The 22117-nt window shown below is 42.2% G+C and overlaps 1 protein-coding gene and 1 long non-coding RNA gene across 6 annotated transcripts in view; one reads left to right on the plus strand and one right to left on the minus strand.

Annotated features, from left to right (window-relative positions):
- Positions 1 to 22117, minus strand: part of ano3 (anoctamin 3) — a 68878-nt gene that overhangs the window by 3688 nt on the left and 43073 nt on the right. For all 4 annotated transcript variants that reach the window (XM_055044214.1, XM_055044128.1, XM_055044301.1 and 1 more), the window contains 12 exons: positions 7501 to 7561; positions 5659 to 5741; positions 5413 to 5553; positions 4956 to 5120; positions 4814 to 4850; positions 4592 to 4703; positions 4309 to 4366; positions 3922 to 4019; positions 3544 to 3701; positions 2464 to 2616; positions 566 to 716; positions 280 to 469 (listed from right to left, as the gene is read on the minus strand). In XM_055044214.1, the coding sequence (XP_054900189.1) occupies positions 280 to 469; positions 566 to 716; positions 2464 to 2616; positions 3544 to 3701; positions 3922 to 4019; positions 4309 to 4366; positions 4592 to 4703; positions 4814 to 4850; positions 4956 to 5120; positions 5413 to 5553; positions 5659 to 5741; positions 7501 to 7561 (1407 nt within the window). The remainder of the gene's footprint in view (positions 1 to 279; positions 470 to 565; positions 717 to 2463; positions 2617 to 3543; positions 3702 to 3921; positions 4020 to 4308; positions 4367 to 4591; positions 4704 to 4813; positions 4851 to 4955; positions 5121 to 5412; positions 5554 to 5658; positions 5742 to 7500; positions 7562 to 22117) is intronic.
- Positions 13498 to 19523, plus strand: LOC129372539 (uncharacterized). 2 transcript variants are annotated; one of them, XR_008607265.1, is made up of 4 exons: positions 13498 to 17583; positions 18164 to 18213; positions 18315 to 18472; positions 18939 to 19523. It is a non-coding gene; the product is annotated as an uncharacterized LOC129372539 (long non-coding RNA). The 2 variants fall into 2 exon arrangements; XR_008607260.1 differs by lacking the exon at positions 13498 to 17583 and having other exon boundaries at positions 17603 to 18213.

Here is a 22117-nt window from a genome sequence, read left to right on the forward strand (position 1 = left end):
CGAATGTATAGCCACATGTTTTCCTTTGTAAATAAAGAAAAACTATGTGCAATGTAATAAAATGTGATTGGTCGCTTTACTTTGGAGTATAACTTAATTAAACCACAGAAAATAACTTAAAGCAGCTCTTGAAGATTTTCTTGTAATAACAGTGCATAAAAATACATCTAAAGCTGCTAAGAATACTAAAGTCAGACATTGGAAGGGATTTAGCTTTAGCCGCCTGTCTCATTTATGCAGACTCATGCATACAAGATATACAGATATGCAGTGACAGACCTCAAAGACGATGATGAATGCCAGCCTGGCAGCCAACACATGCCAGAACTGCAGGGTGAACTCGTAGGGCGCCGTGTTCCAGGGCGGCGCTCTGTAGTCTCTGTACCTGCAGTACATGGACTCATTGCTGTTCTTCAGCTCCTGCATGTCAAACCATGACAAGCTGCTGTTCATATAACCTCGCAGGCACCTGAGCCGAGTGAACAGAAAAGAAACTATCACACAACAAGTTCTGCACCTCCAGATATATTTGATCTGCAAACATCTTTAAAAAAAAAACACTTACTCATCTGTATGACTGGGGCCCTTGTTCACACAGGGGCCGTATTTGAAGGCGTAAACAAAGCGGGGAATGTAGTCCGAGGTTATAGCGATGACGAAGGCATTGGTGATGACTGCCAGAACGCCGATACCTTCCAAAATCCCATGCCAGATACCTGCGGCAGATAAACATTGTTCAATGCTTTATTAATCATAATGAGGGGCAGCAAAGGTTAAGAAAAACCCTTAAGTCTTAATGAGGGGGAGTAAATCATACGCTTTCAATGTCTGTGACATTCTTATTAGTGCAACAGTAATTAGTTTTAGCTAGTGGGCAGAAAAACATAAACACGACCTGGCTGATCTTTGACTGTGCTGCTTTGTCTGCTTTGGAGCTAATGTGCTGTAAGCACGCACTTCATTTTTTTTCTGCACATAAACCTGCGTCTACTATTATTTACTGAAAGTACTGAACGGAGAAAACACGCACGTTTGTATTGAATTAGGGATTGAACTACCAGTAAATGTCGGGGTAAATATAAAACAGGTTATATTTGTAAAGTTTTCAGGGTTTGTTTTTTATTAACAGGGGAATGTGACACATGAAGGGCTCAGTGGAGCACAGAAAGGGTGGAGTTTGTTTATCTTATGGGGGAGTGAGCTGACGGAGCGGAAGGCGTAGCATATGGCTGCACAGTGGGCCAGGATGTAGATGTGTCCGTCTCCGTAGGATGGACTGTTTCTGGTTACACTCTGTCCTTTTGCCTGAAATTTCTCAATTTCTGCAAGTCAGAGACTCAACTTGAAGGCTTCCTGAGACAGAAAACTTATTAAAGGGGCAGTATCATGTATACAATATTATCCCAAACAACATATCTATAGTGTTGCTTTGATTCTTTCCTGCACGTTTGAGTAATCCCTTAATCTCCATGCCGTGGATGGACCTTGCTCCGTCTTCAGACGAAGCTCCTCCTCTGAGCTGCATTTTCTAGGCTTCTGAGCTTGCGCCTCATAGAGCAACCCTCCTCCACGACTCCCTCTCTCAGCTCCTTCAGACTAGCCAGCAGCAATTTGCAAACACCTGGTGGAATTGTGCATCTACTGAGTTCATTATATGAGCTATTTCTGAGTTCAGTGCTGGTAAAATTGTTGCTAAAAGGTTAACAGAGACTCAATGTTGTGATGACGTCCTGAAGACAGCGTTTCAGAAAGAGCAGGAGTGTTTAACGAGACAGAGGCCCAATTTCAAGGTTTTAAATTAGGATATAAAATGTATTTTAAGTCATATTTGATATATGAAGCCTTTTTTATAACAACTGAAGGTAAAATAGTTACTTGATTATGCTGCAAAATGGCACTGTGGGCCTGGAAAACTGACTTTTTGTTGTTTTTTGTAAAGTACTTTGAAATGACATTTGTTGTGAATTGGTGCCATATAAATAAACTGAGTTGGACTGACTTCTTATGATTTCATCACTGTGTTAAAGGTAACAGAGAGGGGCTCAATACATTTAAACAAGTCACTTTCATATTTTTCTACAAAACTCTTAAAAGCCATGTATTATGTACATTACAATTATGTGTTCGTTTGTATTTTATTACAAACAGAAACAATAAAAAAAATATGTAGTTGTAATTTACATATGCAAAAAAACAAAGGGAAGTACTGGGTATGAATACTTTTCATGCACAGTGCAAAAAGCAGCTGTGCAGGTTTTAAGAGGGGGTGAAAACTTTTTCCAGCACATAATTTATAATGGAAAATAACATTCTTTCCCATGTTGTTCAGTTGCATCACATGAGGAAGAAACTGAGGAAAAGAGGAAAGAAAATTAGATAGAATATAGATAATAGGAGATGAGAAAAATGGGGCTTGATCCCAAAATAGCTCAGAGTCTGAGAGTAACAGAGCGAGACAACAACCTATATCTGTTGCCCGCGCTGGCATGGGCCTCCTCCACTGAGTGACAAACTTGTAGGCATCCAGACGAATTTCGATGATGTTGTTAAGCAGAGCCAGCAGAGGAGCCAGAGGGAAAGCTGCTACGAAAATGGTGGTGAAGCTAAACTGGAGAACTACAAAAGAAAAGAAAAGCCTGCACTTTAATATGAAGAACAGGTTTAAGACTTTTGGCTTTTCAGTTTTAAAACATCCAGAAGATTTGAGCAAAAAACATTTCCCTTAACATTCTTCTGCAGAAGTAATTTTTGTTTTCCAAATAATATATATAAAAAAACAATCAAAGGGTGTTTGACTCAAAAATTCATAATTCTTTGCCTTCTTAAGTTACAAAAGAATATTTACAGCAGAGCTTGTGATTTTCATACTATTTATTTCATCTATAAAAAAGATGAAAACCCAAACATAACAGCTCTGGAAAAATGAAGAGGCTGCTGCACTGAACCCATAGAAACCTCATGGCTACTCCATCAAATATTGATTCCTGAACTCTTCCTGTGTTAAAACATTAGTATTGTTGTTACTAAATGAATCTGAACTGGTTTTCTTTGCAATATTTGACGTCTGAAAGCACTGCATCTTTTTCGTCAGTTTGATCATTTCTTGTTTTCTGCAAATAAATATATTTAAGAAACATGCAGTCAGTAGTTCATAGAATAAAAGAGCAATGTTCATTTTACTTAAACATATAACTACAAAAAGTAAAATCTAAGAAATGGATCATTTTAAGTGGTCTCTTAATTTTTTCCAGAGCTGTAGAAGAAAAATTGCAACTTTTTTTTTTTTTATTATTGAACAAATGTGCATTTTTCTGCAGAATACGAGTCAACCAAGGATGAGGATGGTTAAAATGTCAAACTCAAATTGTGACTGGAAAAACAAAAACCAATAAACTATTAATTTCTTATTAAAGTATTCTGGTAAACCAACCAAAAAATAACAATTTAATTTGATTCTTTTACAAATGCAATTAGAAACACAGACAAGCTCAACGATTATTAGATAATTTCTTTCACAGAAAGTACAAGAGTGCAACATTTTACCCATTTCCAGGTATTCATCCACCAGTCCGTGTGTGTTCATCGGCTGCAGGTTCCAGTCCCTGTCCCACTGTGGCAGCTGGGTTCTGTTCTCCACATTCTGGCCTCCACCTCCACCTCCTTTCTTTATCTTCCTGCGAGACCACCAGTTCTGCAGCAAGCTAGGGATGCAGGAAGCAGTGCATCATCTCAAAGCAATCATTTCTGACAGTGCAACGGAGGCTTTAAAGAACAGAAATGATGTTTACTTTTTTGTCACATGCTAAAGGGTAAAAAGACAAAAGGAGTTCACAAATAAAAGGAGCAGGCCGTTGAAATCATTAAGCATCGATGTGTTTTTATTGCAAACAAAGTGTGAAGCGGTGATGATGTATTACTTACGGATATCCAAGCTCCATGAAGTTGTTCCAGATTTGTTTGAAGAACATGATGACTCCCATTTGCAGACACAGATCAATCAAACAGCCGCTGGGGTGACACTTGAGAAAGAAACAACATTGAAATGATAAACAGCTGCTGCATCCATATTTCACGCCTTGTAATTCAGAGTTATGAGCGAATCTGTTGACACGGCGGCTTCCATTGTGTTTTTTTTTTTAGCATCAGAGTTGAAAATCCGAGTGATTGTGAAGGAGGATGAATGGTTCTCCACAGAAAGAAGTGGGCGGATCATTAGAAAGATGAATCGTTTGGGAGTTCTAAATATATCCTAACGTAGAGAGTGATAATCAACTCCGTCTTCTCTGAAATAATCACAAATGCTCTCACCTCCTCCAGCCTCCATCGATTAAAGAGCTTATTGTAGCTTCCAGGCCTGCCAGCAAACCTGGAGATATTGAGGAGCGCATAATTAAGCTGATGAATTAAATCAGTGAAATACCAATGAACTCCTGGTAGAAATAAAATAATGTGAAAAGCTGATAATTATCTCAGAAAAACAATATTTTGTTCACTTTCTCAGACTGGAAGGAGCTGAAGCTAAAACACAGAGTCTGAACCGTACAATGAGTCGGAAAATGTCAGGACACGGACAAAAGTTCACAGCTGTTACCTTCCGAGAAAGAAAGCGATGTAAAACGTGGAGCTGTTCAAATTCACAAACTGGAAGAGAAACATCTTCAGAGCAAAGCTGTTCTCCCACTCAGACTCGGTGCGTGGGTGCTCTAGATAACAGGAGAGAGTGTGGGGTCAGGATGAAGAGGGGAAAAAGAAAACTCTGCAGCCAAATACAAAAATAAATGCATAATGAAGATATGAGAATAAAAAAACTAACCTAGGTTAGTCAACAGGTAGGCCACCTTTTCATAAACCTGATAAAATGGAAACAACTCATGAGGAATGACTAAAAAAATATTTTTTTTTCCTATAACGAAACATTTTGTGGGACAGAATGTAAAAACAGTCCAGACACCCACCAAATTGAGTGACATGATCATCATAAAGTTGACGCAGACGCCAGTGCCAGACGTGGCGAACTGCCAGTTTTTCTGGACAAAGTCCCAGTTGAAGGAGGCAAACTTCTCCATCGCAATGAGACGGAAAACCACGACAGCGAACACTGCCATCAGAACGAGGGAAATCTGAGGCGACGAGATGGAGAGATTACAGAGACAATGAAAAACTGGGCAACAAACTGAAAAAGAAAATACTACAGCAGGAGGGAAAATGTAAAATAGAAATGAAAAATAACTATATTATTTTTAATGTTTTCTATAATAAAAAATATGAGATAAGAAAGTCCAGATGTTCATTTACTTGAAACATATTCTTTAGCCAGCAGGGGGAGACATAACACTTCTGCTGATGTCACGCTGATCAAAATGTGAACCCAGATCCCAAACAGGCCGATTCCACTCAGATCAAAAGGCTTACCATGAAGAATATTCCAGACACAGACACCATCAGGCGGCTGAGTTTTTCTGAGAAGGGCTGGAAGGGCTCAGGCTTTCCAGAAATGGGGTTAAGTCTCTCCACTATGGAGTACTTGGCTTCAAACTGAGGCCTCAGTTCCTCCTAATTAACAAAACATCACATAATGAACTCGAGTTACGTAATAACTTTGGCAGAAAAGAAATGTTTGAGGTGATCGTAACAAAACTAGATCTCTTTCTGAGGTACCTCCTCCTCCTCCCAGTCGATGAGATCCCAGTCGTACGTCAGTTCTGCTTTCCTTCTTTTCCAAAACTCCAGGAATACGGTTGCTGCAGAGGTAATCAGGAATTTATCAAGCTATTGATCTACTCTGTTATGAATCGCGCAACTGCAGAATGTGCATAAGGGAATACATGAAGGGCAAACAGCATATTATGGTCAGACATCCTGAGTGAAACACAGATTGCAGAGATGTGCAATGTCCATTATGGAAACAGATTACAGCCATAATGCTGCATTGGCCCTGGGAGGAAGAAGTTAAGAAACATAGCAGTAGTATAAAAACTGTTCTTGCACAGTGGTCAACAAGAGCATTCGCTTATTTTCTGGTGTAAAACTTTGAAAGTAAAACCTTCATGTAGGAGGATTTCTGTTTCTTTGTGTTGGTCCCTGTTGTCCCTGGAGCTGCACATAACAGAAACAAAACTCTGACTGTCAGGCTGATTTATGTCTGCCTGACGGTCACAGACAGGAAAAAGGTTTTCTTAAAAGCTGGGTGGCACACACTACAGTCAGCCAAAGATGTATATATTTGTTTGTAAATTATTAGCTTCCATCTCCCTGCTGAAGAAGAGCAAAATCCACAGCATGATGCTGGCTAAGCCTGTGGCAATAAGCAATTAATCAATGAATCGGTTAATCGCACGATAAATTAAGATGAACATTTGCTCTATGCAATCTTAGTTTTATTTTTTGCTATACTTTGTAAAGACAAATTAATATTTTAAGATCTTACATGTGTAAGTATAAAAAAATACATTTGTGTATTTTCTGTTTCTATTTGAACTAAATGAACAACAAAGAGAAGAATACACTGTTTAGTGACAATCAGCATTACTAAAAGGAAATAAGTGTCATCTATAAAGTCATTCATTCAGAGCATTTAATTGGAAAATACTGAAACGTGACCCAGCGGTAACCTCAGAAAAAGTTTATAGGAGTGGCCAGGTGGGGATAATAATACGTTTAGAGTGGCAGGATGTCTGTATGTTATTGTATGAACTGAATGTGATTTATTAAACGGGGCAGAGGACTTCTCTAGGAGTCCCAGTGGGGTTGCCGGGATTTTTTCAGGGGGGCCATGGCACCGCAAGGTCACCGCTTGGAGGTCTTAAAAAGCTGCTGAATTTCAGTCCTTTGTCAAAAAAACTTTGCTGTTAGACTAAAGATGCTGAAGTTTAATACAGCTTGACCTAGTTTTGTTTATAAAGACATGGAAGCAGCCATTTTTAGAAGCCTGCACTCAGTCCCCCAGGCTAACCAAATTTTTCATGTTGATCTGAGAAATGCACATAAATCTGATTTGCTCCACATGGCAAAGAGGGTTTGAGTAGGAATCATAGAGGAGCCTTCCTCTCTTCCATTTAGTCCAAAAACAGAACTAAGTATGTCAGGTTGTTCCCTCTGGCACAGGTGACTATTTACAATGTTGGTGGAGAGATGAGATTCTGCACACTGATGCTCACACACTGTGCTGTAACGATGATACAGCTGTGGGAAAGCAGCTGCAGCAGACCGGTATCACCATGCAGTCCTGCAGCCCTGCAGAGGCAAACGATAACCTCCCTCTGAGGATACGGCTAATTATCCAACTAATTACATCAGGGCAGAGCAGGCAGCCAGTCAGAGAGGGATGACTGTGAGTTATCCTCATACAGACACATTACAGACAGAAGCTCGTCTGTATTTCCACCGAAGAGTGTTTACTGTGCTGAAATTCCCAGCTGAAGAACTTAATGTGTTTGAGAGGAAATCTGAAACATGAGTGCTGCGTAAATTCCAGAAGCTGTTGTGGAAAAACAAACTTACCCCAAATAGCCATGAAGATAGCAAAGAACACAGTGCCGCCGTTGTCAAACAGACGAGTTACCTGAAAATACAAAACATGCATAAGAGAACTGTGACTTTTGGCTGTGACTTTAAATATGAGCAGCTTTAGCTCTATCTGCAATTCACCAGCTTTATCTTTGCCATTCTGGTGTGTAGCTAACCTTTGGGTAAAAAATAATTACCTGCTCACCAGGAGTCAGATAAGCAGATTAGTTACCGGTAAGTTATTTTACAAGGTGGAAGGAAAAACCCACATTTATAAAAATGATTGTTTTTAACTTGTAGCACAGTTATTCTAAGAGCTGCTATCAATGGTTTGTACAACACCTCCCTTCGCAAGAGGATAGCACTTTGCCTACTGCTTTAATATTTCACCAGGTTGGAGCACAGAGAAGGGGATGATGGAGCATTTATGTTTGCTCAGTCTGTGCAGACCTGGATCATCTGGGGAAATGTTTCTGTGTTTGTCCGCCAGAAAACCCACTGGTGACCCATCATTAGGTCACTGTCAACAAGACAGTAAAAATAAAAACAATAAAGATTTAGATGTAAAACTCCCATAAAACTCCCACATCATACTGGGATCAGGGTCTCTGCACATTTTCAGGTCAGAGTTTCTTGTTTTTTCATGTTAAAATTTCCAGCTCTTAGTCTGTACCCAGCCAGCACGCATGAGTGGGCCCCACTTGGTGTTGATGTGGGCTACATGGGTAATGAGTGGGCATGGGTTTTATCTGGGCGAACTGCATGGGACACATATGGTTAACCTAAAATGAGACCCATATGGGCTGGCCCATATGGGCTAAATGCATGGGCCCTATTCAGCAACTAGGTGGGCTATCTGGGAATGGGATAGTACTGGGCAACACTATATGGGGCCCATGTGGTTTCAGTATCATGGGCCCAACATGGGAAGCCCATGTGGGCAGACCACATTGAACCCACATGACATCAGCATGGGCTGACCATATATGGGTTAGACCTGGGTGTGGATATGTGGGCCCCAGTCCTTTTTTAAGTGGGCTATCTGGGAATGGGATAGTACTGGGCAACAGTATGTGGGGCCCATCTGGTTCTAGTATCATGGGCCCAACATGGAAGCCCATGTGGGCTGACCACATTGAACCCACATGACATCAGCATGGGCTGACCATATATGGGTTAGACCTGGGTGTGGATATGTAGGCCCCAGTCCTTTTTTAAGTGGGCTATCTGGGAATGGGATAGTACTGGGCAACAGTATATGGGGCCCATGTGGTTTCAGTATCATGGGCCCAACATGGGAAGCCCATGTGGGCTGACCACATTGAACCCACATGACATCAGCATGGGCTGACCATATATGGGTTAGACCTGGGTGTGGATATGTGGGCCCCAGTCCTTTTTTAAGTGGGCTATCTGGGAATGGGATAGTACTGAGCAACAGTATGTGGGGCCCATGTGGTTCTAGTATCATGGGCCAACATGGGAAGCCCATGTGGGCTGACCACATTGAACCCACATGACATCAGCATGGGCTGACCATATATGGGTTAGACCTGGGTGTGGATATGTGGGCCCCAGTCCTTTTTTAAGTGGGCTATCTGGGAATGGGATAGTACTGGGCAACAGTATGTGGGGCCCATGTGGTTCTAGTTTCATGGGCCCAACATGGGAAGCCCATGTGGGCTGACCACATTGAACCCACATGACATCAGCATGGGCTGACCATATATGGGTTAGACCTGGGTGTGGATATGTGGGCCCCAGTCCTTTTTTAAGTGGGCTATCTGGGAATGGGATAGTACTGGGCAACAGTATGAGGGGCCCATGTGGTTCTAGTATCATGGGCCCAACATGGGAAGCCCATGTGGGCTGACCACATTGAACCCACATGACATCAGCATGGGCTGACCATATATGGGTTAGACCTGGGTGTGGATATGTGGGCCCCAGTCCTTTTTTAAGTGGGCTATCTGGGAATGGGATAGTACTGGCAACAGTATGTGGGGCCCATGTGGTTCTAGTTTCATGGGCCCAACATGGGAAGCCCATGTGGGCTGACCACATTGAACCCACATGACATCAGCATGGGCTGACCATATATGGGTTAGACCTGGGTGTGGATATGTGGGCCCCAGTCCTTTTTTAAGTGGGCTATCTGGGAATGGGATAGTACTGGGCAACAGTATGTGGGGCCCATGTGGTTCTAGTATCATGGGCCCAACATGGGAAGCCCATGTGGGCTGACCACATTGAACCCACATGACATCAGCATGGGCTGACCATATATGGGTTAGACCTGGGTGTGGATATGTGGGCCCCAGTCCTTTTTTAAGTGGGCTATCTGGGAATGGGATAGTACTGGGCAACAGTATGTGGGCCCATGTGGTTCTAGTATCATGTGCCCAACATGGGAAGCCCATGTGGGCTGACCACATTGAACCCACATGACATCAGCATGGGCTGACCATATATGGGTTAGACCTGGGTGTGGATATGTAGGCCCCAGTCCTTTTTTAAGTGGGCTATCTGGGAATGGGATAGTACTGGGCAACAGTATATGGGGCCCATGTGGTTTCAGTATCATGGGCCCAACATGGGAAGCCCATGTGGGCAGACCACATTGAACCCACATGACATCAGCATGGGCTGACCATATATGGGTTAGACCTGGGTGTGGATATGTAGGCCCCAGTCCTTTTTTAAGTGGGCTATCTGGGAATGGGATAGTACTGGGCAACAGTATGTGGGGCCCATGTGGTTCTAGTATCATGGGCCCAACATGGGAAGCCCATGTGGGCTGACCACATTGAACCCACATGACATCAACATGGGCTGACCATATATGGGTTAGACCTGGGTGTGGATATGTGGGCCCCAGTCCTTTTTTAAGTGGGCTATCTGGGAATGGGATAGTACTGGGCAACAGTATATGGGGCCCATGTGGTTTCAGTATCATGGGCCCAACATGGGAAGCCCATGTGGGCAGACCACATTGAACCCACATGACATCAGCATGGGCTGACCATATATGGGTTAGACCTGGGTGTGGATATGTGGGCCCCAGTCCTTTTTTAAGTGGGCTATCTGGGAATGGGATAGTACTGGGCAACGGTATGTGGGGCCCATGTGGTTCTAGTATCATGGGCCCAACATGGGAAGCCCATGTGGGCTGACCACATTGAACCCACATGACATCAACATGGGCTGACCATATATGGGTTAGACCTGGGTGTGGATATGTGGGCCCCAGTCCTTTTTTAAGTGGGCTATCTGGGAATGGGATAGTACTGGGCAACAGTATATGGGGCCCATGTGGTTTCAGTATCATGGGCCCAACATGGGAAGCCCATGTGGGCTGACCACATTGAACCCACATGACATCAACATGGGTTGACCATATATGGGTTAGACCTGGGTGTGGATATGTGGGCCCCAGTCCTTTTTTAAGTGGGCTATCTGGGAATGGGATAGTACTGGGCAACAGTATATGGGGCCCATGTGGTTTCAGTATCATGGGCCCAACATGGGAAGCCCATGTGGGCAGACCACATTGAACCCACATGACATCAGCATGGGCTGACCATATATGGGTTAGACCTGGGTGTGTATATGTAGGCCCCAGTCCTTTTTTAAGTGGGCTAACTGGGAATGGGATAGAACTGGGCAAAACTATGTGGGGCCCATGTGGTTTCAGTATCATGGGCCCAACATGGGAAGCCCATGTGGGCAGACCACATTGAACCCACATGACATCAGCATGGGCTGACCATATATGGGTTAGACCTGGGTGTGGATATGTGGGCCCCAGTCCTTTTTTAAGTGGGCTATCTGGGAATGGGATAGTACTGGGCAACGGTATGTGGGGCCCATGTGGTTCTAGTATCATGGGCCCAACATGGGAAGCCCATGTGGGCTGACCACATTGAACCCACATGACATCAACATGGGCTGACCATATATGGGTTAGACCTGGGTGTGGATATGTGGGCCCCAGTCCTTTTTTAAGTGGGCTATCTGGGAATGGGATAGTACTGGGCAACAGTATATGGGGCCCATGTGGTTTCAGTATCATGGGCCCAACATGGGAAGCCCATGTGGGCTGACCACATTGAACCCACATGACATCAACATGGGCTGACCATATATGGGTTAGACCTGGGTGTGGATATGTGGGCCCCAGTCCTTTTTTAAGTGGGCTATCTGGGAATGGGATAGTACTGGGCAACAGTATATGGGGCCCATGTGGTTTCAGTATCATGGGCCCAACATGGGAAGCCCATGTGGGCAGACCACATTGAACCCACATGACATCAGCATGGGCTGACCATATATGGGTTAGACCTGGGTGTGGATATGTAGGCCCCAGTCCTTTTTTAAGTGGGCTAACTGGGAATGGGATAGAACTGGGCAAAACTATGTGGGGCCCATGTGGTTTCAGTATCATGGGCCCAACATGGGAAGCCCATGTGGGCAGACCACATTGAACCCACATGACATCAGCATGGGCTGACCATATATGGGTTAGACCTGGGTGTGGATATGTGGGCCCCAGTCCTTTTTTAAGTGGGCTATCTGGGAATGGGATAGTACTGGGCAACGGTATGTGGGGCCCATGTGGTTCTAGTATCATGGGCCCAACATGGGAAGCCCATGTGGGCTGACCACATTGAACCCACATGACATCAACATGGGCTGACCATATATGGGTTAGACCTGGGTGTGGATATGTGGGCCCCAGTCCTTTTTTAAGTGGGCTATCTGGGAATGGGATAGTACTGGGCAACAGTATATGGGGCCCATGTGGTTTCAGTATCATGGGCCCAACATGGGAAGCCCATGTGGACTGACCACATTGAACCCACATGACATCAACATGGGCTGACCATATATGGGTTAGACCTGGGTGTGGATATGTGGGCCCCAGTCCTTTTTTAAGTGGGCTATCTGGGAATGGGATAGTACTGGGCAACAGTATATGGGGCCCATGTGGTTTCAGTATCATGGGCCCAACATGGGAAGCCCATGTGGGCAGACCACATTGAACCCACATGACATCAGCATGGGCTGACCATATATGGGTTAGACCTGGGTGTGGATATGTAGGCCCCAGTCCTTTTTTAAGTGGGCTAACTGGGAATGGGATAGAACTGGGCAAAACTATGTGGGGCCCATGTGGTTTCAGTATCATGGGCCCAACATGGGGAGACCATGTGGGCTGACCACACTGAACCCACATGACATCAGCATGGGCTGACCATATATGGGTTAGACCTGGGTGTGGATATGTAGGCCCCAGTCCTTTTTTAAGTGGGCTATCTGGGAATGGGATAGTACTGGGCAACAGTATATGGGGCCCATGTGGTTTCAGTATCATGTGCCCAACATGGGAAGCCCATGTGGGCAGACCACATTGAACCCACATGACATCAGCATGCGCTGACCATATATGGGTTAGACCTGGGTGTGGATATGTGGGCCCCAGTCCTTTTTTAAGTGGGCTATCTGGGAATGGGATAGTACTGGGCAACAGTATATGGGGCCCATGTGGTTTCAGTATCATGGGCCCAACATGGGAAGCCCATGTGGGCAGACCACATTGAACCCACATGACATCAGCATGGGCTGACCATCTATGGGTTAGACCTGGGTGTGGATATGTAGGCCCCAGTCCTTTTTTAAGTGGGCTAACTGGGAATGGGATAGAATTGGGCAAAACTATGTGGGGCCCATGTGGTTTCAGTATCATGGGCCCAACATGGGGAGACCATGTGGGCTGACCACACTGAACCCACATGACATCAGCATGGGCTCATGTCATGGGCCCAACATGGGGAGACCATGTGGGCTGACCACACTGAACCCACTGTGGGTTCAGTGTGGTCAGTACATATCCACGCCCAGGTTGGACCTGGGTGTGGATATGTAGACCCCAGTCCTTTTTTAAGTGGGCTAAATGAGACAAAATTGTAGAACAATGTACAGGGTTGGACAATGAAACTGAAACACCTCTCATTTTAGTGTGGGAGGTTTCATGCCTGAATTGGACTAGCCTGGTGGCCAATCTTCATGAATTGCACATTGCAACAGTAAGAGCAGAGTGTGAAGGTCCAATTAGCAGGGTAAGAGCACAGTTTTGCTCAAAATATTGCAATGCACATAACATTATTTGGGACATACTGGAGTTCAAAAGAGGGCAAATTGTTCACCAAGACAGCAAGTCTTTGTGATTATCAAGAGCCACAGTATCCAGGGTAATGTCAGCATACCACCAAGAATGACGAACCACATCTAACAGGATTAACTGTGGATGCAAGATGAAGCTGTCTTAAAGAGATGTTTGGGTGCTAACCTGGATTGTATCCCAAAAACATAAAACCACGGTGCCCAAATCACGGTAGAATTAAATGTGCACCTCAACTCTCCTGTTTCCACCAAAACTGTCCGTCGGGAGCTCCACATGGTCAATATACACAGCCGGGCTGCTATAGCCAAACTTTTGGTCACTCGTATCAATGCCAAACGTCGGTTTCAATGGTGCAAGGAGCGAAAATCTTGTGCTGTGGACAATGTGAAACATGTATTGTTCTCTGATGAGTCTACCTTTACTGTTTTCCCCACATCCGGGAGAGTTACGGTGTGGAGAAGCCCCAAAGATGCATTCCAGCCAGAGTGTTGTATGCCAGAGTGAAGCATGGGGGTGGATCATTGATGGTGTGGGCTGCCATATCATGGCATTCCCTTGGCCCCATACTTGTCCAAGACGAATTGATGCTGTATTGGCCTCAAAAGGAGGCCCTACACCACGCTAATAAGTTATTGTGGTCTAAAACCAGGTGTTTCAGTTTCATTGTCCAACCCCTGTAGTTAACCTGTCACTTTCAAAATTTTGACTGTATGTCAAAGCAAAAGCTGCAAGAGCAAGATTCTCAAAACTTGGAAAGAATTACCCGAGATGTCAGCTTTATAGTCTTTGCCAAGGCAATTGTTACTCAGCTGGCCTCTAATGGAGTTGATGTAAGGTAAATTGTAGAATTTAATTTTTTCCTTGTAGGAAACCTCGACGATAGTAAAGGTTGGTGACCTTGACCATTGTCGAGGTCTCCAGGACGAAGGTGACCTCGTCTTGGAGATCACCCAAGGATATATTTTGCTGATAGAACAGAACATCCATGTCTTCCTAATGTTTGAACCTAAAACATGTTCACTGTGTGATATCTATGCCTGGCTCATTTACAAACAATAGGCTTCCAGAGGACCAGGATATTAAAACATTAAAAATAATTCTACAATGCTTTATTTTTTTAAACCAGTTCAGTATTGCTCTAGCCACACTTTGAACCCTTAACATTTTTTCATGTTATTATTTTATGCTAGAACAGTCCAGTCCAGTCTCCAAGCCAGTACGCATGAGTGGGCCCCCCTTGGGTTTGTAGTAGGCCATATGGGTAATGAGTGGTCATGGGTTTTATCTGGGCAAACCTCATGGGACACATATGGTTAACTAAAATGGGACCCCTATGGGCTGGCCCATTTGGGCTAAATGTATGGGCCCTATTCAGCAACAATGTGGGCTAACTGGAAATGGGACAGAAATGGGCAACACTATTTGGGGCCCATGTGGTTTCAGTATCATGGGCCCCACATGAGAAGCCCAATGTGGGCTGTCCACATTAAACTAACATGACATGAGCATGGGCTAACCATACATGGGTTGGACCTGGGCAGGAAAATGTAGCCCCTAGTACTTTTTTTCATGGTCTAAATGGGACAAAATTGTAGAACATTTTAATCGACAATGTGGTTACCCTGTCACTTTCAAACTTTTCACTGTATGTCAAAGCAAAAGCCAGTTCAGTATTGCTCTTGCTACACTTTGAACCCCTAACTTTTTTTTCATTTTATTATTGCAGTCTGAATGTCTTAAAACATTTTTTTGAAATAATCTGTTTGAAATATATACGTAAACTCATATTCTGGTGCTTACTCAAAATTAAGCACAGAGTGGTCATGGTTGAGCTTTAGTCCTTGTTTTATTTTTAATAATAATAACTTTTTATTTTATTTTTATTATTATTTTTTATCAATTGGATGTTTAGACATCCATAGAGTTTACTGCAGCCTGTTCGCAGCAAGATTTAAATTTTTATTTGGACAAATAGTTCAGATCAGACCATTGTGAAAAATATCACAAAATGTTTAGAAAATAAACAAAACTCATTAGCAAGTGAGAGACAAGAGTAAAATTTTGAGCATCTGTTTTTTCATATATTTGCAAACATTTTCCAAGTCATCAGTATAAATAAAAATAAAAAATAAAAAAACGTAACATTTCTGTTAATGATTCATTTGGTTCCAATTACCTTTTTGTTCATTGTTTGCTCTGAGGCACCGTTGCCAATAAAGGTTGGTGAATTGAAGTACCGGTAGGCACTTTACACATCCACTGAAGAAAATAGTTCCAAAACATATTTGAATAAGGAGGACAACGAAATGTATTTATTTACATTGAGAACTTTTGCTACATCGGTTTTACATTTGTTAAACCGATGTAGCACTCTCAAAAATTAATCTTGTGTTTCTTGGAAAACGTAAAATGACCCGCGGATGGATATGCGGTTTCAAAATCAAGCCTGTTCTCTTCATCAGTCCGTTGGCGCGGAGTCTGCCTGTTGGCTGATCTACGAAAGAATCTGTAAGTACATTTCTTCTGTTTTACCTAGTACCAAATTTTAGGGAGAGATTTTAAATCGCTTGTTAAAAAAATTGTTGCTCGTAACAAATCGGACGACAGTATCCCAAAAGAGACTTAATTGTTATTGTTATTTTTGCTTTTCTTTAGGGTGATACTTTTTCTGATATTGCTAACACACACAGCTACACACAATAAGCAGATTTTAGTGCAGACCGATTTCAAACGCAGCGTTGTGGGCCAAACCATTTTCAAATACCGCCGCCATTCTATTTGTTGAGCTGCCATTGGTTCATTTGAGCGCCAACGAGGCAGAATGAAATCGGTTCACTGAAGAATCTATGTTGCTAGCAGAGGTTGTTACAAAGTGTCTGGACACAATAAAACCATTTGTATGATTTAAAAAGAGTAACTATTGTGCTTTCATTCTATGTACTTGGGCTTTTAATAATCTTTCTCACAGTCACATCAGCATGCATGGGTGGGTCTCATGTATGGATTCAGGCTGGTTTGGCTGGGACCCATGCAAGATTATTATTGTCGTTTTTTTCAATAAAACTGCATTGAATCGTTTAGCTTTGGGCTATATAGGTAATGATAAGAGGGCATGGGTTTTATCTGGGCCAACTGCGTGAGGCTCAAAAGGTTAACCGAAATGGGACTCATATTGTTGGCTCAATTGGGTTAAATGTATGGGCCCAATTCAGCATTAACGTGGGCTAACCGGGCATGGGACAGAAATGGGAACACTATATGGGGCCCATGTGGTTTCAGTATATTGGGCCTAAAAGGTTTTTTGTAAATAGGATGAAGGCATTGTAGTTCATATTTTTAAATTCTTTTTTTAATTGTTGTGTGACACTTTAAAGCGTTTTGTTATGTCATAGTTTATTTCAATCTGCCGCTATTGTGTTGGTCTAGAGTAGTCATCAGTGTCAGGGTTCCTGTGTGTGTATGTGAGTGTCGCATCTTATTTCAGCGAGGATCTTTGTGAGGAGCCCGTGGAGCTTGGCACAGGTGGAGGAGCAGCAGAATCTTCAGTCTACGCTAGATTGACTGAAGATTCTACTGGTGTATGCTAGATGGTTGCATACACCGGTAGTCACTCTGGCCTCTCCTGTTGTGAACAGTTTTCTGAGAACGTTTCTGTGTCTACTAGAAGTCACCTGGTCTCTGTGTTTGTTCGATCCTAGGGGTTTTGTCGCCTCATTCGAGAACTCACCAGTGAATACCTGCCTGCTCGCTCCGCCGATTCCACTGCCTCCACTCCACCCTTCGAGCTTCCAGCTCTCTTCCATTCCCACCTCGCATTTACCTTCGGAACCGCTGCACACCCTCTCTCAGGAACCTGGCATCTCACACCCACGCCTCGAAAGACCCGCACCGAAGTAAGCCTGTTTGTTTCCCCTCCGATCACTCATTCTAAGCCCGTCATAACTAAGTTCTCGTTTCAGGCCAACCTGGTCGAGTGGTCCTCACCCTTCCGCTGATGTCCGGGAAATAGATTTTATTTTGTCCTGTTGTAAATAAATCACTCACTCATCCCTATCCAACGTGTGGTTACTGCATGTGGGTCCGTAAATTGAAACCCATCATGTCAATCAGTGGCCAAGCCTGAAACAAATATTGAAAGATGAAGAAATTCTTTTTGATATTTTTGCAATATTTAGCTAGCAGTTATGTGAAATGTACTTATATTTAATTGTAGCTCTAATTTTTTTATATGTGCAATGTTTTAGGCTTTATTAGTTACATTTATAGTGATTTTCTAAACTTCTCTTAAGAGTAATACTACTGTCTTAGTCCTGTCACGTTAACAAAGAAATTAGGATAATTGCAAAACTGTTCAGTGTTTACAATATAAGGCTTCAGTAGTTAATCTATACAAAGGCTGTTTTGCCTTAATTTTTTTATTTTTTTGAAAAGTCTAAATGTTATATTGCACTAATAAAATATATATTTTTGCAGGCTTCAAGAGGATCAGCGTGTGAAGATCACTTTATAATGATTTGAAAAAGGTAGATTAATATGTTAGTGAAATTAAGCACATAAGAGTGATATAATGACAAACTGATGAACAAAAACAAAATGTTGTCCTGTTATTGTCATTGTACTTAAGGTTGCCATGGCTACAGAAATTGGAGGAGCATCCTTAGATGACACAATACAACCAGCTGTGCGATTCCTCATGTCCCATGAACTGGAAGTCCAGTTCAACCTTTTTGGCCAACATTGGAAACAAGCTCTTGGACCTGCGTCTCTTTGATGTTTTGTATGGTAAATATCAGTTTTTATTGTCAGAGTAACTTTTTTTTTTCACTTTTCTTTCTTAAACATATGTTAATTTATTTTGGTTGTTTTATGCTTTTGTTTGTTATTTTTAGTAATGTTTTTAGGTTAAAAATTGAGTCTTCAATTTTTGGTTTTATTTGAACAGTATTCTTTCACTGTTGTTAAGAACTTAAAAATTTGAAGGTAATATTGTTTGCATTTCAAACAATATTAAAATAACCACAAAACCACGATAGAACCTAGTAGTTGATTTATATAGATGGATATATTTTAAATTTACAGTAAGAATATAGTTTCTGTACATAATAATGATGACTCAAGAGTCCTTTTGATTATGGCATATCTCTGCAAGCATTTTTGCCCCATGAAGGGGGAGATGCAAATCTCATGAATGTTACATTGTGCTAAAATGAAACACTAATACAATTTCTACCTTTGCTTGTTATTTCAGGGGACTTAAAAGAAATTATCCATCTACAGAATCACACAAGCATACAGCAAAGACTCTCGAAGTGGTTTACTGGAGCCCGAGTGGAAGTGGAAATAGACTAGAGAGACTGCCAGTTCAAACTCAGGTTGGGGAGGTCTTTCAAGATGGACAGTTTCAGTAAAGTATGAGAGATTTCAAATTTAAGCATGCATATGGCATGTAGGTTATTTTTAAAAATGTTTAACAAAAATGTATTGTGAAAGATCTATATAGGTGTGTATATTCACATTGTGTGTATCAATGTGAATATACGTGTATAAAGTTATATAGATAGTATTTAGATGTATACATTTATAGACCTGTAGGAAAATATGTAGGTGTCTTTATTTGTGTGCATCTATAGATATATATTTATAGATCTGTTTATAAGTTTGTTATAGTAAACTAGCTTCTGTTATTTTCAAAGATGTCGTGAATAATTGCAGATTTCTTTTTGTGGCACCATTCCCTGAGTATTAATGAAGTTCTAATAATTGCTGTAGTGAGGTAAAAAATAACTCCTGACAATATTTTAAATTACTAAATAAAAGCCTTGAGCAAAATAAATTTTTCATCTCTTTTTTTTTTTTTTTTTTATTTGAACACGTTTTAAGCTAGACTTTGGATTGTTGATCAAGATTGCATATCTATGAATGTAATTCACATCCAGGTTAGATGAGAATTGTTCCTACAGGATTAAGGCATCTGGGTCCCGCTGAAAGCCCAGTTAGCACCCATTGAAATCAACCTGGGCAAACCCATGTGGGGCCACCATGGAAACCGTGGACAAACCCACTTGTTACCCATATTCTAGCCCAGTTCAGACCCAATTAGGACCCAGGTAAATATTCCTGACAGCACCCTAGTGGGCCACAGATGAGCCTCATGTAAGTTAACCACATGGGCCCCACTGAAAGCCCAGTTAGCACCCATAAAAATTTACTTGGGCAAACCCATGTGGGGCCACCATGGAAACCGTGGACAAACCCACTTGGTACCCATATTCTAGCCCAGTTCAGACCCAATTGGGACCCACGTAAATATTCTTGACAGCACCCTAGTGGGCCACAGATGGGCCTCATGTGAGTTAACCATGTGGGACCCACTGAAAACCCAGTCAGCACCCATTAAAATCTACTTGGGCAAACCCATGTGGGGCCATCATGGAAACCGTGGACAAACCCACTTGGTACCCATATTCTAGCCCAGTTCAGACCCAATTGGGACCCACGTAAATATTCTTGACAGCACCCTAGTGGGCCACAGATGGGCCTCATGTGAGTTAACCATGTGGGACCCACTGAAAACCCAGTTAGCACCCATAAAAATCTACTTGGGCAAACCCATGTGGGGCCACCATGGAAACCGTGGACAAACCCACTTGGTACCCATATTCTAGCCCAGTTCAGACCCAATTGGGACCCACGTAAATATTCTTGACAGCACCCTAGTGGGCCACAGATGGGCCTCATGTGAGTTAACCATGTGGGACCCACTGAAAACCCAGTCAGCACCCATAAAAATCTACTTGGGCAAACCCATGTGGGGCCACCATGGAAACCGTGGACAAACCCACTTGGTACCCATATTCTAGCCCAGTTCAGACCCAATTGGGACCCACGTAAATATTCCTGACAGCACCCTAGTGGGCCACAGATGGGCCTCATGTGAGTTAACCACATGGGCCCCACTGAAAACCCAGTTAGCACCCATAAAAATTTACTTGGGCAAACTCATGTGGGGCCACCATGGAAACCGTGGACAAACCCACTTGGTACCCATATTCTAGCCCAGTTCAGACCCAATTGGGACCCACGTAAATATTCCTGACAGCACCCTAGTGGGCCACAGATGGGCCTCATGTGAGTTAACCATGTGGGACCCACTGAAAACCCAGTTAGCACCCATTAAAATCTACTTGGGCAAACCCATGTGGGGCCATCATGGAAACCGTGGACAAACCCTTTTGGGACCCATATTGCCTGCCCACTTATATCCCATATGGGGCCCACCTAGGTGTGCTGGCTGGGTATTAGTTGATTTTATTAACAGTTATTCATATGTGGTAGGATGTTTCACAGAGGTGAGGCCATAAAATGGAAACTGGAAAAATGGAGACTCTAGGGATGGATGGATAAACAAACAGGTTGCTTGCACTTATGCAGCTTTTAAACAATGAAGTAAGAAACAAAGTTTGGAGACACAGACATTTTCCACATAGTTTTTTTACAGACTTCAGTTGGAAACAGTTGTTTTGCACCGATGCATAGGAGCGAGAAGGTCATATTTTTTTCCCCATGGAGTTTGAATGTTTCTCTGGGAATAATTGCTATCTTTAATTGTTCTCAGGTCTGAGTGTGTGTGTGTGTGTGCATGGTTAGTTTTTCTTGTTTGCCCTGTGATTAACTAGAAACCAATCCATGATGTAGTCATACTGCTACAGGTATAAACAATAAGATTTTTATTCTATACCAATATACTGCTCAGTCTTAGTTTTATCAGACCAAACCTTGCTGCACTGGTCCAAGTTTCAAATTTGCAAACATTTTTTATGTTTTGATTCCTGATTTCTGGCACGATTTCCAAACTGGTTGACATGTAGGTAGCATTTAATAGATGCAGTTTAACTTTGGGGATCTTTTAACCTCTCTTACCATCCTGCTCATTAAAGAAACAGCCTCAAATTAATTTACTTGAAAGGAATTGTTAACTATGTTACCTTTGGTTTAAAAGAAGTTTTTTCTACACACATTTTTTTTTTTAGTTATCCGTGCAATGGTCCTTAAGTTAAAGGGTAGGTGAGACTAAGATGCTGCAATAATATGTTAATATTTCATATCTAATGTGTTTCAAATAAGAACAAAAAAAAAAACTTAATGAAGCAAACAAGAAGCAGAAATTTTACCTCATGGCCCAAATAACTTTAACCGCAAAATTGTGTATTTACAGAAAGTAAAAATTATTTGCTGAAATGTTTTTCTCTGTTATTGAAAGTTAGAGAGGAAAATGTGTAACTAAATCATTGGGTATTAATTTTCTAATTGTGTATTTGTTACAAAAAATATTAAATTATAAAACTGAAATGTATTTTAACGATTATGTATGGTATAGTTTGCAAGATTCTATAAAACTGATGTAAATTCTGAAATATTAGCTGCTTA

Source organism: Poeciliopsis prolifica, unplaced genomic scaffold (assembly GCF_027474105.1).
Source record: "Poeciliopsis prolifica strain line A6 unplaced genomic scaffold, Auburn_PproV2 SCAFFOLD001, whole genome shotgun sequence".
Lineage (NCBI taxonomy): Eukaryota > Metazoa > Chordata > Actinopteri > Cyprinodontiformes > Poeciliidae > Poeciliopsis > Poeciliopsis prolifica.